The 15962-nt window shown below is 48.1% G+C and overlaps 1 protein-coding gene across 1 annotated transcript; it reads right to left on the bottom strand.

The window, feature by feature from the left end:
- Positions 1-67: 67 nt before the first annotated feature.
- Positions 68-14335, bottom strand: TSPAN16 (tetraspanin 16). The gene is given in 7 exon segments (XM_027581961.2): positions 68-217; positions 3643-3726; positions 5089-5247; positions 7306-7406; positions 11470-11668; positions 13940-13942; positions 14162-14335. Coding segments are annotated over 7 exon segments (762 nt in total). The 5' UTR covers positions 14228-14335.
- Between the last annotated feature and the right edge of the window lie 1627 nt (positions 14336-15962).

Genomic DNA, 15962 nt, shown 5'->3' with positions numbered 1-15962 from the left:
CTAGCTGCCATAAAAAATAAAATGAAGGAAAAAGGATCAGGATAACGGTGCTTTGCAAAATCTTTTATTACCAATCTCTTCCAAAAGCAGTGAGGGCCACAGAGAAATAATGAGACAAAATCTCCAGCAGCCAGGTGGACCAGATGTCCTGTCCTCCCCCCCAGCTCCGTCTGCCTCCTTTGATGAATAGCAGCAAAGTGGCAAGAATTCCTGGCAGCTGAAATGGGAGAAGAAAGAAATACTGAACCAACTTAAGGGACCTCTGGAACCCAAAGCAAATTGGATACACTGACAAGGGGAGGGGAGTATCTTCTTCCGGAAAGGTGAAGGGCAGGGTTTTACAGAGAGCGGAAGGCCCCGGATGGTCAGTCTGGGGCTGCTTTGAACCTGTTTCCACAATCAGTCTCAGTAGTGAGCAGAAGATGGAGGCCTTTTGTGATGCACCTGGGTCATTTTCCCTTTGTTTCCCGCAGATCTTATCTCCACCCTCTTTCTGCCCTACCCTGGGTCCTGCGAACTACACTTCCCAGAACGTCCTGCCCTTTCACTTCCGGTTACGGAACCGCAACCGCCCAATAGGAGACACCTACCTGCAGGAGATGGGAAGGCTGAAGGAAAAGTTGGAGTATTTCTTCCCCACTGCCTCCTCTCTCCGGCCCACCCTGAGCTCTTCAAGACTGCAGCTGTGGGCAGATGGCCCCTCTTCCTTGGCTCTTGCTTTCCCCACCCCTTCAGGCCCAGAAGTAAAAGCTCCCCGTGTTGCTAGCCCCTCAGCACCTCATCCCTCCGTTTTTCTTAACCCTGCCCACACCTCAGCAAGGAAGCCCCTGAAAACTTCTTAAAAGGACCACCTGGGGGCTGCATTCTGTTTCCTGCTGGGATCTTGACTATTATGACCTCCTTGGGGAAGAGGGTGTGGTATAGTTTGCAAACATATATTCGATATAAATTTGTACAATGAAAAAAATGATTTTTATTTTTTATTTATTATTTTTTAAAGATTTTATTTATTTATTCATAAAAGACAGAGAAGGAGAAGCAGGCTCCCCGCTGAGCAGGGAGCCCGATGCGGGACTCGATCCCAAGACCCTGAGATCATGACCTGAGCCGAAGGCAGACGCTTATCCATCTGAGCCACTCAGGCGCCCAAAAATACCCATTTTTAAAATACAGGTCAGATGGGGCGCCTGGGTGGCTCAGTTGGTTAAGCGACTGCCTTCGGCTCAGGTCACGATCCTGGAGTTCCTGGATCGAGTCCCGCATCGGGCTCCCTGCTCAGCGGGGGAGTCTGCTTCTCCCTCTGACCCTCCCCCCTCTCATGTGCTCTCTCTCTCTCATTCTCTCTCTCAAATAAATAAATAAATAGAAAAAAAATACAGGTCAGATGGATGAGACTCGTTCATCTCTCAACTGGCAGTGATCTGCAGAAGAACACTACTGCATCTTGAAAATCAATCTGAGGGAAGTACCTGAGTGAAAAAAAAAAAAAAAAAACTTCATGGGGGTCCAGAGGGATGGAGGCTTTTTTTTTTTTTTTTACAAAATAAGAGCTTTATTGAGAAAATTCATATATCATACACTTCACCTTTCTAAAGTGTACAGTTAAGTGGTGTAATCCCTTTATCTTTACTGTTACTACTGAGAAGGTAGGATTTCTATATGCCATTTCGCTATTTGTTTTCCATTTGTGTTTTGCCCTTGTTCTATTTGCACACCTCAACTTTCTTTTGTGTTAAATATTTTCTAGTGCAGCATTTTAATTCCCTTGTTTCTTTTGCTGTATTTTAAAGTTCTTTTCTTAGTGGCTGTCCTTGGGATTACAATTAACATCTTAACTGTTTACAACCTAGTTTGGATTAACACTAAATGAATTTCAGTAGCATACAAAAACTCTACTCCTATATATCTCTTTTCGTTCCACCCTCCTTTGTGCTACTATTGTCATGTGAATTATGTCTTTTTTTTTTTTAAGCAGCTAACTGTTTTCTTTATACAAATATTAAAGGTCTAAGCCATGGGTCCCTCATTACTGTACTTCAAATAATTTTTGAATTATTTGAATTTTATGAGGGGTTGAGTTTCTATTAATCAATGCAGAAATTTTCAAAAGGTTAAACCGCCAGAGAAGACTTACACTACGGAGCGAGCATAACATCCTTTCTCGCTACTCTCACGAATTAAAAATGCACCATCAGGTTTCCCGTAAAGCAAGTCCTCTGCTTGTACTCGATTGATATCCTCAACAAACCAGGTTTTCTCATCGTAATGGGGCAGGTTTCCATCTTCCTCATTGATAAAATAGGTCTCATCAGCATCCTCATTCTTGATTCCCAACCAGGCATTTAGGCGCTTCTGTCTCACTCCTTTGTGACTGAGCTATACAAGGTGCTGATCTCGGATCTTGCGCAGCTGGATCAGGTCAGGTTTGATACTGTTCATTTTTTTTTTTTTTATCTATTTCCCGGTTGTCCAAAGCTTGTTTCTTCAAATCCTGCTCTAGATGCATTTTGCTATCATGAATCTCACCCAGACATGATTTCAGTTTGTCATAATTCATCATAATTCCGTGAAAATATTGACATATTAAGGCTAAAACAGGAACCAAGCGGAAACATTCTATAATGTGAGCATAGTCCTAATATCTTAAGTGTGGTAGACATCTGTTGTTTTTGCCTAGCCCATATCCATTCTCATTCTTTTGGTAATGGCACCTTGATGTTCCCTCCTCATGTGAATTACATCTTAATATCAGTCTGTAAACACAGTTTTATAGGTATTGCCTTATGCGGTTGTCTTTTAAATGAGGTAGGAAAAGAAAATTCAGTCCTGGGATCGAGCCCCACATTGGGCTCTGCACTCAGCGCAAAGTCTGCTTGGGGTTCTTCCTCTCCCCCCCTGCTCATGCTCTCTCTCTAACTCTCTCAAAAATTAAACAAACAAACAAACAAGCACGCCCTTATCACTACCATACAATAAATTGTCCAATTGAAAAAAATCATATTTCTTGTCTTCCGCTGCTGATTAGAATGCCCACGAGGGCAGAGATTTTTGCCTGTGGAGTTCATTGTTGTATCCACAGTGCCTACAACAATGCCTGGTGCAGAGGTGCTCAGTAAGTTTTGTGGGCTGAAAAAGTGAACATTAAAACTCTTCTAATGGCTTTCCATCATCCTCAGAATAAAGGTCAAACCCCTCTCTGCAGCGTACAAGGTCTTGTATGATCTACCCCATCAGTTCCCTGCCCTCAGCTCTCCCTACCCCTCTTCTCACTCACCCTGCTCCAGCCACACTGGCCTCCCTGCTGGTCTGGGAATAAGCCAAGCCTATTGCTACCTCATGGCCTTTGCACCAGCTATTTCCTCCGGATTCTCCCATACACACACATAGTTATCCCTCATCTCCTCGGGTCACTGGCCAAATGTCACCTCCTCAGGGAAGTCATCCCTGATTCCCTTCCCGAACCTGTCACCCTGCTTTACTCCCTTACCAGAAGGGATCTCTAACTGAAATGATCATCCATCCCCCACCCCCACTTGAATGTCAGCTCCACCATAGCAGGGATCCCCAGTGCCCAGAACAGTGCTTGGCACACAGTAGGCGCTCTGAAAGAGCCCAGTGTGTTCCAAAGGGCCTAGACCTTACCTGTATCACTGCTGCCCCAAGTGAGCCCCCACTCAAGTTGAAGCTCTGAGTCTTGGTTATTTTCAAGAGCTTGGGGAAACAGCCCTGAGGATACAAATATCAAACCAAAGGACCTCGTTAAGGGCTTCTGGACTCCAAGTTCCCATCGGCCCCACCCCTTGGGCCAATGACGAGAAGGGGACAAAGCCACAAGGACCTTGACTCCTCACTTGACTGCTTCCCCTATCCCAGCATCTTCCCTGGCCTCCTCATTCCCTCACCTCACCCAGAACATACCGTGTACTCCCCAGAATCTATCTGTAGTGACCTCCAAGTGTGGTGAATAGGAGTATGACCAGATGTCCCAAGTTATTTTGCTAGTTGTGTGACCCTGAGAAGTCGCACACCACTCTGTGCCTCAGTTTGCCCAGCTGTAAATGGGACCAACTGGATCTGCCACCCAAGTTTTTGTGAGGATTAAGAGAAAAAATCTACATGAAGTACGTAACAGCAGCCTGACAGCCAGTATTCAGTAACTGTTAGTTATTTCTGGGTGCTCTTTACATGTGAACAGAAGGGCTAACTAACATGTATCCAGCACCTTCTCAGCCGTTTACATGTGTTTTCTCACACTTATTTATCACTGTAACCTCAAAAGGTGGGTACTATTCTTTTTTTCTGTTTTGTAGGTGAAGAAACAGGTTCAGAGACATTAAGAGACCAGACACAATGTGTGGGTAGAGTAGCTACCCACTTCTCCTCCTGCAGTCACGGAGATGCTCCCCTTTCTAGGCCCCTGGCAATTCTTGCTTCCAGAAGCTTGAGTTGCCTTGAGCTTGCTCCTGACAGGATTCAGTGCCCCCTTTACTCACTATGCAGTGATTAAGTGTCTACTGTGAGCTAAGCACTGGGAACCCAGCGATGTACAAAACAGACATAATTCCTGCCTTGGTGGGGCCAACATCTGAGTGGTGAACACAGGTAATCAATACAGCAATAACACTGTCAGGTGGTGAGTAAGTGCTGGGCAACTTTCTGTGCCTCAGTCTCCTCATCTATAAAATGGGAGAAAAGCACTCCCCACCTCATCATGGCGTGGGATGGGGATGGAATTCACAAAGTGAGTGCCCGGCCCCGTGGGGAGCTGGCACTCTCCTAGAATGATCATTGTTCATCATTACTGCTATATTGTAAGCCCTCTGTAAGGTAGGCAACGTAGCCCAGGGAATGGACTCAGGCCAAACCCAGCTCCACCAGAGCCACTTGAACTGACCTTGAACTGTCCCCTCCCTGAACCTCAGTTTCCCCATATGAGAAATGAGGATGGGAACCCTAATCCCTCAAGGCTGTGTAGCCAAAATGAGCTGAACACCCAATGACAGTTGCTTTCTTTTGCCCTTGACCACTCTCGCTGGGGTTCTGGCAAATACACAGTTTTTCTAAAAGTCACCCACCCTTGGGGTGTACGTAGGTGACCCCCAACAAGGTCTCGAGTGACCCCTGGTGGATGATGTCTGTGGACATGTCACGCCCGTCGCAGGCTGTGGTCCCGATGGATTTACAGCAGCTCCCAGGGTAGCAGTAACCAGAAAAATCTGTGTAGTTCTTCACCCAACAGCACTTTAGCTGCAGAGAGGAGAATAATCACTTGAAGACTCCCTTTCAGATGTCAAAATAATAATAATAACAAAAAACCAATAGAAATCATGGTCACCATGGCTACTGTCCAGAGCAGTCATGCTATTCTGGGGCTTGTGCTGAATGCCTCCCTTACTCCAGCCCGTCGTGGCTCAGAACCCTCCGTGGCTCTCATCTTACTTGGGGTAAAAGCTGAATGCCTCACCGTGGCCCCCAAGGCCTGGCATGATCTGCCCAGTCACCCCTGGGCCCTCATCTGCCCCCACTCTCCCTCTTATTCACTCAGCTCCAGCCACACTTGTCCCCTCACTGTTCCTCAAACACACTGAGCAGGCTCCAGCCTCAAGGCCTTTCTACAGGCTGTTCCCTCTTTCTGGAACGCTGTTCCCTCAAATGTCTGCACAGCTCCCTCACTCACTTCATTCAGGTGTCTATTCAAATGTCCCTCCTTGGGAAGGCCTGCCCTGACCCCTCCTTCCAAGTTAGCCACAGCCCCTGTATCAGTCAGGCTGGGTTCAGGGATGCTGCATAACAAAGGACCCCTCAAACTCAGCAGTTCATTTCTCACTCACACTACATGCCCCTCACAGCTTGGCAGGGGAACCCCATTTCTTGAAATCATTCAAGGACTCGGGCTGATGGAGCAGCCACCATCCGGGTGGTTCCACTATCTTGGTGGGAGGAAAGAGTGCTCTTGAGAGCCCTGTGCTGGCAATGAAATAATTTGGCCCAGAAATAACACGCATGACTTCTCACAGCTCATTAGGCAGAACTCGTCACATGACCCCCCCCAAAGGGGCTAGGACAGATCATCCCATTGTGTGGTGACAATAGGTGACAAATAGCACCTTCGAGTAAACAAACCCTTACTCTCTGTGCCCTTACCCTGCCTTGTTTCCCTTCATAGCATTCATCACATCTGACACTAATAATTACTTAGCAGTTTCTTGTCCATGTCCCCACTTAAGCGTCAGTAACACAGGACAAGGATCTTGTTTTGTGCGCTGCTGTGTCCCCAGAGCCCTGAACAATGCCCAGCACACAGTAGGTGCTCAATAAGGATTAACAGAAGGGCTGTATGAATGAATGAGAGATGTTCTCTACCACGTCAAGCCTCAGCAGCCAAAACTGGGAGGCAGGAAGCCCCCTACCCATCATGTGCCGCCTCCCAAGCCTGCACGTGACCCCATAGCAGTTCCTGTGCCCAAAACTCAGATGTGAAACACTCCTAGAAACAGGCAATGCTTTTTCCTTCCAAACCTGCCCTGGCCTCGGGGGCCCTTCTAAACTACCTGCCCCAAGAGCTTCTGGTGACTTCTGCAGGCTGGTCCTGCTCCTTAAACACCAAGACTCAAGAAGTAAATGCCACCGCCTCCCACCCCCGGGGGTTAGTTATTCAGAAAGAGAGAGAGAGAAAATAACAAATGTTGGCAAAGTTGTAGAGAAACTAATACCCTTGTGCATTGCTGATGAGAATGTGAAATGGTTCAGCTGTGGTGGAAAACAGTATGGAAATTCCTCAAAAAAATTAAACACAGAATTAGCAGATGATCCAGCAATTTCATTTCCGTATATATACCTAAAAGAACTAAACAGAGACTTGAAGAGAGACGCATACGCCCATGTTCATGCAACATTATTCACAAGAGATAAAAGGTGGGAGTAACCGAAGCGTCCATCGGTAGGGGAATGAATAAATCAAACGTGGTGTACCGTACAATCGCGATGCACAGATGATTCCACCTTAAAAAGAAAGGAGATTCTGACCCATGCTTACAACCTGGAGGACATTATGCTCAGTGAGAAAAGCCAATCACAAGAGGACAAATATTGTAGGATTCTACTTCCACGAGATCCCTAGAGGAGTGACATGCCCAGGGACAGGAAGTAGAATGGTGTGGTGGCAGGTGATGGATGGTGGCGATGGCTGCATAACCACATGAACGTACTTACTACCCCTGAACTGGACTCTCAAAAATGGTTAAGATGGCAAGTTTATGTTCTGTGTCTTCCACCACAATAACACACCCAGGATGTGGAGCTCACCTTCTCCATGACCAAGTCCCATTCTGTGGAATAGTCATCTGGCTCATCGTAACCTCTGTAATTCTTCCTCGGGGTCACGAAGATGTGTTCTAAGGCCACTTCTTGAACCTCAAAGATGAAACTGGAAGTGATGGGCACACAAAACAGCAAAGTGCCCCATGTGGGGAGGTTTCCTGGGGACAGAGAGGGGAGGTGGGGCTCCCCTTCTGCTTTCTGTCTTTTTTTTAAGAGTTTTATTTATTTATTTGAGAGAGAGAACGAGTGGGGGAGGAGCAGAGGGAGAGGGACCACCAGACTCCCTGCTGAGCAGGGAGCCGAAGGCAGGGCTCAATCCCAGGACGCAGAGATCATGACCTGATCCAAAGGCAGACACTTAACCGACTGAGCCACCCAGGCGCACCCTCCTTTCTGTTTTCTTTTACTTCCTTGACAGTCCCCCCTCCGACCCCGCCAGCTACGAGTCTTCACTGGAGGGGGACAATTTCTGGCTGCCATCACCCCCGAGAGAGGGACAGGGGAAGAGCGTGGGTCTCGAGCTCAGTGCATCTGGTTGTACCCACCACAAACTTGAATCATCTGCTCTTTTGAATCACCCACATGCCTGCTACACCTCCGATTTGGCTGGAACTTGATTAAAGATTTGAATATCATCTTTAGCAACTGAATCAATCGCTGCACAAAAGGGGCAAATTTCATTTTCTATTTTTTAAATCAAGGTCTAAATAAAAAAGTTTTCTGGCTGAGGTGAAATAGTCACATGGTTCAAGATTCACAAAGCACAGAAGGGTAGACCATGAAAAGTCTCCCTCCCACCTTTTTCTCCCAGCCAACAAGTTCCTCCCACTCCACTACGGTGACGGTGACTGTTTCCTGTGTCCCAAAAGAGATACTCGATGTGTGTCAAAGCAAAGCATAGTTTCATTATTCTTCTCCCTCCTTTATACTATTCTCATTGTTCTGCATATGGGCTGTTGTTAGCAAGAGTAACAGTCGCCCTTGGTGCCCTACGCACATCCCAGTGACGTTTTGTCATTTCTGTGCACACTGGCCTGGCTTCCCACTGCCAGTAACCGAGGGCTCTCTGTGGCCTCTCAGCCCACATGTGCCCTGCGAGCAGCCCTCAAGCAATGCTGATGGGAGGTGGATCAATATCGCAGCTCCCTTGCCCCTCAAGTGGGAAAACAAGACACGCATTCGTTGCTGCTCCCAGATGCCCCCCCACCCCAGGACTGAGCCCAGCTGCCTGCAGGGTCGCCCTTTTCCCCTGTCCCCTCCTGGTCCCTCTTGGGATCCCCTCTCAAATAAACGGTGAGCATTATTATAAATGAACCACCCTCCTACTGATGCTTACAATCTTTTGCACACCTCCGTGTATACGTCCTTCTGCACCCAAGCAAGCAAATCCTTGGATGAGTCCTAGGGATGGGAGAGCTGGGTCGAAGCATCCATGCTTTGTCATTTTGACGGATCTGGCTAAATAGCCATCTGTTTCTGACACATTTCAAAACCCCAGCAGCTTTTGCAGCTTTGCCCATTACTTCTTAACACCTCACCACCAAAAACGCAAGGGAGATGGTGAATGAAATTAACTCGGCCAGTCTCTTGAGGCCTTCGAGGGGACGGCTGAGGTTTTTGGTTCTTCACCCCATTTCTGGAGACCCCATCTCCAGCCCCAGGGACCCATGGGCCAGGGGTATCACCAGGTGGGCGGCTCCCGGGGGGAGGGGTGGTGCTTCTCGCGATTTCGAGTTCTTTCTAATGCCGAGTGGGAGCAACAGCATAGTACTTAAAATGTGGAATAAGGCAAGGACCACGGCGGTGACTATGATTTCAGCAATGAGGATGATAACCGTGGACAGGAAACACTGGAAGACACAGAGGGGTCGGAAGGGGCTGAGAGCCTGCTCAGCCGTGTCCCTGCAGGGGTGGGGACTGTCCCTCCCCCCACCCCTGGGCCATGGAACCTCATCAGTTTGAAAGAACTCAGCCTTGGGTGGGGCGTGGGGCTTCCTTCTTTCACGTGGCGTTTTCCTGCATGTCGTCCAGGATGTTGGCACTGAGGTATTCTTGGAGCCACTAGCTGGAGCCCGGCACTTTCTGAGCGCCTGGGAGACCTGGAGGGGACCTCTAGGTTAGTAAAGGCTCTGTGCATCGACAGCAGGAGTCTGTGGGGAAACAGGAGGAATGGTGGGAAGGACAGAACACAGAAAGAGGCAGGAGGTGGGAGGGGCCTGGGGTGAGAAGCAGGCCGAGAACTCTTGCAAATGGGGGAAGGAGGGAGGGGGCTGTAGGGAAGATGCAGGGTGACAGGTCGGTGGCTGCAGGGTTGGTGGTAGTGGTGGGGGGCTTATGTTTGCTGGCCTATGTTTCAGACAAAATTCACAAGCCCAGTGGAAAACGATGAGAAAGACAGCAAGCAGAGGGGATGTCTTGAAGTCACCCATCAAGGAGAAACTGCTGCTCAGTCCAGGCCTCAGTTACAATGTGGGCATGGGACCAGCTCAAGGGGTGTCTGTAACTTCTGGAGAGCCTCTGGAAGCCAGATGGGGGCAAAGTAGGTCAGCTCCTGGCTCTCCTTTCATCTATTTGATTATGATTACTAAAATCTGTTTGCTAATTGAGGCTTTGAGTTGCCAGACCGGCCCATGGCTGGGCTTATCTAGTCCTGATATGGAAAGGCAGGAAAACGCAGTGGATACACACCCCAGGACCCCAGAACCCACAAGGACACATGGGAGCAGGGCTTAGCGGTTGTGGGACCCCAGACAAGTGGCTCATGTAACAGATTGTGAGGATTAACATTAATATTACTACCTCCCTGCCTCTGGGTGACCGAGGTGGCTGGAGGATAGATATCCAGGCGTCCGTGTGTCCTACAGGTTCCATCTTCAGAATCTATCCCTAATCTGCCCACTTCTCCCCCCTTCCACAGCCTCACCCGGCCCAGCCCCCACTGTCTCCCGCCTGGACCAGCACAGTCCCTCCACCCTGGTCTCTCAGTCAGGCCCTCGTCCCCCACACTCTGTTCCCCTAATGACCACCAGAGGGCGCTTGTGAGCACCTGAGTCAGGGCACATCCCTCCTCTGCTCAGAATCCTCTGTGGCTCCCAACACCGTAAAAAATGATTTTGCTTTTCTGAGTGAGGTCTCAGAGGCTTTGGAGGGACAGACGCGAAGGGCAAAGTTAATCTGATTTGCTGATGGGTTGGATGTAGGGTGTGAGGGCTCTTTGATTCCTCCAAGCTAAACTATGACTAAAATAGCATCCAGATTATATTGAAAATAAAATGGACTATTTCGGAACAGGACATGTCCAATAAATATTTGCTGAATGGAGTAATCAAGAAGGAAAATGAGATAATAGAGTTTCAGGGAGGAGGAGGGTGGGGGAGGGGTGCTTTTTAACAATGGAGATTGTTTATGCTCTGAAAGATGACCCTACTAAGGATCTCCCTGAAACCCCCAAATTGAAATAACCAGAGTTTTGCAACAACACAGTGAAGGAAGGAAAGCAAAAAATGCTGGAGACAAATTTTACCTAAGGTGGGCTAGTCCACTCAGACAAGATTCTAAGGGAAATGGGAGTGGGGAAGATGGGAGCCGGCCTTTGGGGAGTTAACCAAGGCTATATGTGAGAATGAGCAAGACATGTAAAATCTACAACATGCTGTCTGCATGATCATGCTTAAAACTTTCCTACCTCATGTTCTTGAACATGTACTTGGCAAACATGAGGATAACAACTGTATTGTGTTAGTGGGAACATATCCATGGGCTGATGGAACAGAGCAGTGTGCCCAGGAAAGACCCAAGCATAATGGAAATTAGTGTAGGCAGAAGAGGACTGACCCCTACCTCACACCACACACACCTAATCAAACTCCCAAAAGCCAAAGAGCTAAAAGGGAGCAATTAAGAACTTAAAATTATGGGAAGAAAACCTAAGAGACTAGAATGTATGGCCTGGGGTAGGAGAGGAGTTCTAACCGAGATATATCATAAAGGAAAAGATGGATGCATCTGATGCCATCATATGAGACACCACAAACACTGAAAAATAGGGGATGCTGATGGCAGGGGTTTGTAATAGGTGCAAGGAAGGATTCACATGGTGGTGGGGTGGGAGTTTTGGGGGCTATGTGCAGATCCAACTCACAAACAAACCTCCGACTCACAAACCTCTGCTTTATTTGCTTGCTCCATACCACCCAGCAAAGCCAAGCAGCACCATGATGCAGCCCATTGCCAGGCACAGGTAGCCAGTGTGAAGGAGATATGCAGAGGCCAGCCCAAGGACCCTTGTCAGGACAGCCCCTCTGAACTTAACATAGATACCCAGGCCAGTGGGGATCACACCAGACATCTTTAGGACAAAAATCAGACAGGGAAAAACAGTCTGTTAGTTGTATACAAATAGAACTCTCGCTGGGGGTGGGGGTTGGGAGGGGAAGAGCAAAGGCAAATAAAAATCAGCAAAAACATTAAAAAATATTAATACCCGGAGTTAGTGAGGATGTGGAGAGACATTCTCACATATTGTTGCCAGGCAACAAGCTTTTTTGAGGGAGAGGGTGTGCAGAAGGACACTTTGCAATTCATATTTAAAATCTTAAAGGTTTTACAGTAAAACCCTTTACCTAGAAATTACATTTGTAGTTATTCAGCCTAATATCTGATCTGCTAATAGACACACACATACATACCTCAGTATCAGAATGCTCAGGGATAAAACTACCTGAAGCAATCAATAATACACATTGGATAGGTAAATCATGGGACAGCCATGCAATGGGACTCTAGACAGTTATTTTAAATAATGCTCTAGGGCAAGGGTTGGCAATTTTTGTGTATGTGAAAAGACCCAGATATTGTGAGTTTGCAGGCCATAAGGCCTCTGCTGAAACAATTCAGCTCTGTCAGTGTAGCTCAAAAGCAGCCATGTGCAATTCATAAACAAATATATTTTATTTACAAATAAATAATATCTATCTATCTGTCTATTTACAAGGCTGTAGTTGGCTGATCCTTATTGTAGGAGGAGAATGTTTATTGATATGGTAGCCATGTTCTTTGGTATTTATACAACTGAGCTGAAAACTATTGTTTGCACAAAAACCTGCACATGGATGTTTCTAGAAGCTCATAGTCGCCAAAACTTGAAAGCAACCAAGATAGCCTTCAGCAGGTGAATGGATAAACTGTGGTACATTCAGTGGAAGATTAGCACTAAAAAAAAAGCCATTAAGCCATGAAAAGGTATGAAGGAAACTTGCAATCATATTACTGAGTGAAAGAAGCCAATCTGAAAAGGCTACACAGTGCATGATTCCAAGTATATGTCATCCCGGAAAAGGCAAAACTATGGAGACAGTAGAAGGACCAGTGGTTGCCAGGGGTTAGTGGGGAGGTAGGGAAGACAGGTGGAGCACAGAGATTTTTAGGGCGGTGAAACTACTCCGTATAATAATACTAAAATGGTGGATACATTGTCAAAAGCCATAGAATGTACAACACCAAGAGTGAACCCTAATGTAAACTATGCATTCTGGGTGATGATAATGTCCATGTAAGTTCATCCGTTGTAGCAAATATACTGCTCCGGTGGGAATGTTCTGATGAGGAAGGCTGTGTGTGTGTGGAGCAGGGGTATATGGGAAATCTCAGTACCTTCTGCTCAATTTTGCTGTGAACCTAAAACTGCTCTAAAAAATAAAGTCTATCCAAAAGGAGGGGAAATTAAATTTTTTAAAAGGGGGAAAGTGGATTGTAAAGCAATAGCTTTCCTGTGTTTGTTTTGCTGTTTTTAAAAAGTAAACAGGAAAATCTGGAAGGATATAAAAATGGGGATGGTATTTATTGAGCAATGTTCCCATGATAGGCATAAGCTCTTTAAATGTTCTGTATCATTTAATTTCCATGAAAATGTTACAACACAGGTAACAAGATGAGGAGTGATATTTAATATCCTTCTTTTTCCTGGCAACCTTTTCTTAATGCCATTTGGCTATCAAAACAATTGCTTATTTTTTTATTTTTATTTTTTAAAAGATTTTAGTTATTTATTTGATAGAGAGACAGTGAGGGAGAGGGCACAAGCAGGGGGAGTGGGAGAGGGAGAAGGAGTTTCCCGCTGAGCAGGGAGTCCGATGCGGGGCTGGATCCCAGGACCCTGGGATCATGACCTGAGCCGAAGGCAGATGCTTAACAGTCTGAGCCACCCAGGCGCCCCCAAATAAAATCTTTAAAAAAGAAAAAATAGGAGATTTATTTTATTTTGAGAGAGGGGAAGGGGCAGAGGGAGAGAAAGAGAATCCCAAGCAGACTCTGCACTGAGCCCAACGGGGGGCGGGGCTCGATCTCACCACCTGGAGATCAAGCCAAAGCCAAGAGTTGGCTGCTTAACCGACTGCGCCACCCAGGCACCCCAAAACGATTGCTTCTTAACAATGCAGTTTGGGGTCACTTTTATAGTAAGAAAAAAAGTATTTTGAAGAATTTAAAGGACCCAGAAAAATAACCACTCCCTTTTGTCCTTCCCAAACAACTTAGTGTTCTGCAGGATTTGACTTACAGTCAAGCTTTTCTGCCACCAACCCCGGCCCCAACACCCTCTCCTCCCCAGCGCCCCTATCACAGCCTCTGTGCTTGATTTCACCGACTCTGAGTCGATAGAGCCTACACCTGTTCTCAATGTGTCCTGCTTCTCGTCAGTGTGCCCTACATCCTTCCTGCTTCTCTGGGGACCACCGATCTGGATGCCAGTGAATTTGGATCAACTTATTTCTGTCTTTGAGGGAGCCAGCTATGGAGGAAGGGCTGCAAAGCCCCAGGGCCTGGGTGGTGACATACTTCCAACCACGAAGCCACTGAAGAAAGATAACAGTTTCTTCAGGGAAGAATATGGAGTGTGCATTTCATCCATGTCGGCCAGACTGGGGTGCTCCGGCCGTTTTAGTCAGCATCTTCCTAAATAAACTTCAGGGCTACTGTTTCCCCAGATGGTATAGGTCTTAGGGTCGGGAGCACCAAGGCTGACTTGCCCCTCTCTCTCCTGGCTGTCTGATCATCTGCCAGGGAGGGGCCCCAGCAGCCACCCCTCCTCAATCATAAGCCTCTATCACATCACAATCGGATGCCGGAGCAAGGCTCCCCGTGCCTGGGAAGCAGGTGCCCCGAGCTACCCCTGCTGGCTCCTCATCCTCCAGATAGGCTGCACCAGGGGTGGAGAGAAGGCATGACGTTCTGCCCTGGTACACCCCAGATACCACCTGGGCCCTCTGGGCATAGTGTTCAGCACTGACCGCTCTTGTGGTGAATGGCCCTGCTAGACTGGGAGCTCCGAGTGGGCACGGTCCTGGGCTGCCCTAGTCTTGGTTGCGTTCCCAAAGCCTGGTACACAGTAGGTGCTCAAGAAACGGGTGTGGAATGAATGAATGAAGAAGCTCCAGGAAGCAGGATCTAGCTACAAGCCATCAGGTCCCCCAAGCCTCTGCCTCCACATTAGCTCACTTGACTCAACCTCATCCTTCTCACAGGGCTCAGAGGTCTAGGTAACTGCCCCGGGTGACACAGGTAGCAAGGTCGAGGCTGGGCTTTGAAGCTCCAAGAGTGACGTGAAGGTGGGAACCTCTGACAGCCCTCCACCCTCCCCACTCCAGCCCCACTCCCCACTCCCGCCAAAACCTTTTCTTTCTCCCTCTGAGGCCTGCTCAGCCATAGCAGGTGAAGCAGTTTTCCTTGAGCCCATGTGCCACTGATCAGCAGGCCTTGCTGAGACGAGCATAGCAGGCATTTCAGAGCAAAAATTGTGCACGTGGGCATAGAGACCCCCCCCACACACATTTGAATTAATTTAAGGAATGTGTGTCAAATTGCTTCTTGAAACATGTGGAACTAAAAATGTTCACATAGGAGTGACCATCTACTCCCTGGACTGCGGGTCACATTCACATCCAGGAGTGTATCCTTCCATGACTTTCTCCAAAAGGTCATTTGAAGTAAGGAGCCTAAGAGCCGGGGCAGAGGGCCTCATAATGGGGAAGCACGGGAGGGTGAGAAAATGGGGGTGCAAGGGAGCATGGGAAAATGCAGGGATGCCAATGAGGGCGTGAAAACGTGGGCAAAGGTGGACAGGAGTGTTGGCGCAAGGGAGGACGGGGGGAGGTGTAGCTCAAAGAGGGCGGGGAAAATGAAGGACAAACAAGGGCGGGGAGGGTGAGAGGCCCAGTAGAGGCTGAAAGAGAGCACACCGCGCGAAGGCCAGAAGAACTCAGGACCCTTTGACTGAGGCTGTGAGGTACCTCCTCCAAGCCCCGCCCCCGCGGCAGCCCCGCCCCCGTCCCGGCTTCTCTGCGGGGACCAGGCGCCGGTCTCGGCCTCTCGCGCCCCCTGGCGGCCATCAGTGGAAGCGCGGCCCTACGTGAGCCCCTATTCGAGTTTCCCAGCCAGCCCCGGGCAACTGCACCTCGGTGCCCCAGACGGCCGCTCTGACCGTCAGTGGGAGGAAATGGAGTGCGTCTGTGACGCAGCCTCCAAGTCCCCCTAACCCACACCAACTGAATCGGTGCGAAGAAATATAATTGTGCAGGCATCCGGCGAATTACAAATGTCAGATATTTGGCCAAAAAAAAAAAAAAAAGAGAAAACTAGTGCAATCC

Source organism: Zalophus californianus, chromosome 1 (assembly GCF_009762305.2).
Source record: "Zalophus californianus isolate mZalCal1 chromosome 1, mZalCal1.pri.v2, whole genome shotgun sequence".
Classification (NCBI taxonomy): domain Eukaryota; kingdom Metazoa; phylum Chordata; class Mammalia; order Carnivora; family Otariidae; genus Zalophus; species Zalophus californianus.
Note: the sequence above shows the minus strand (reverse complement) of the source record. Positions and strands in the feature narration are given on the sequence as shown.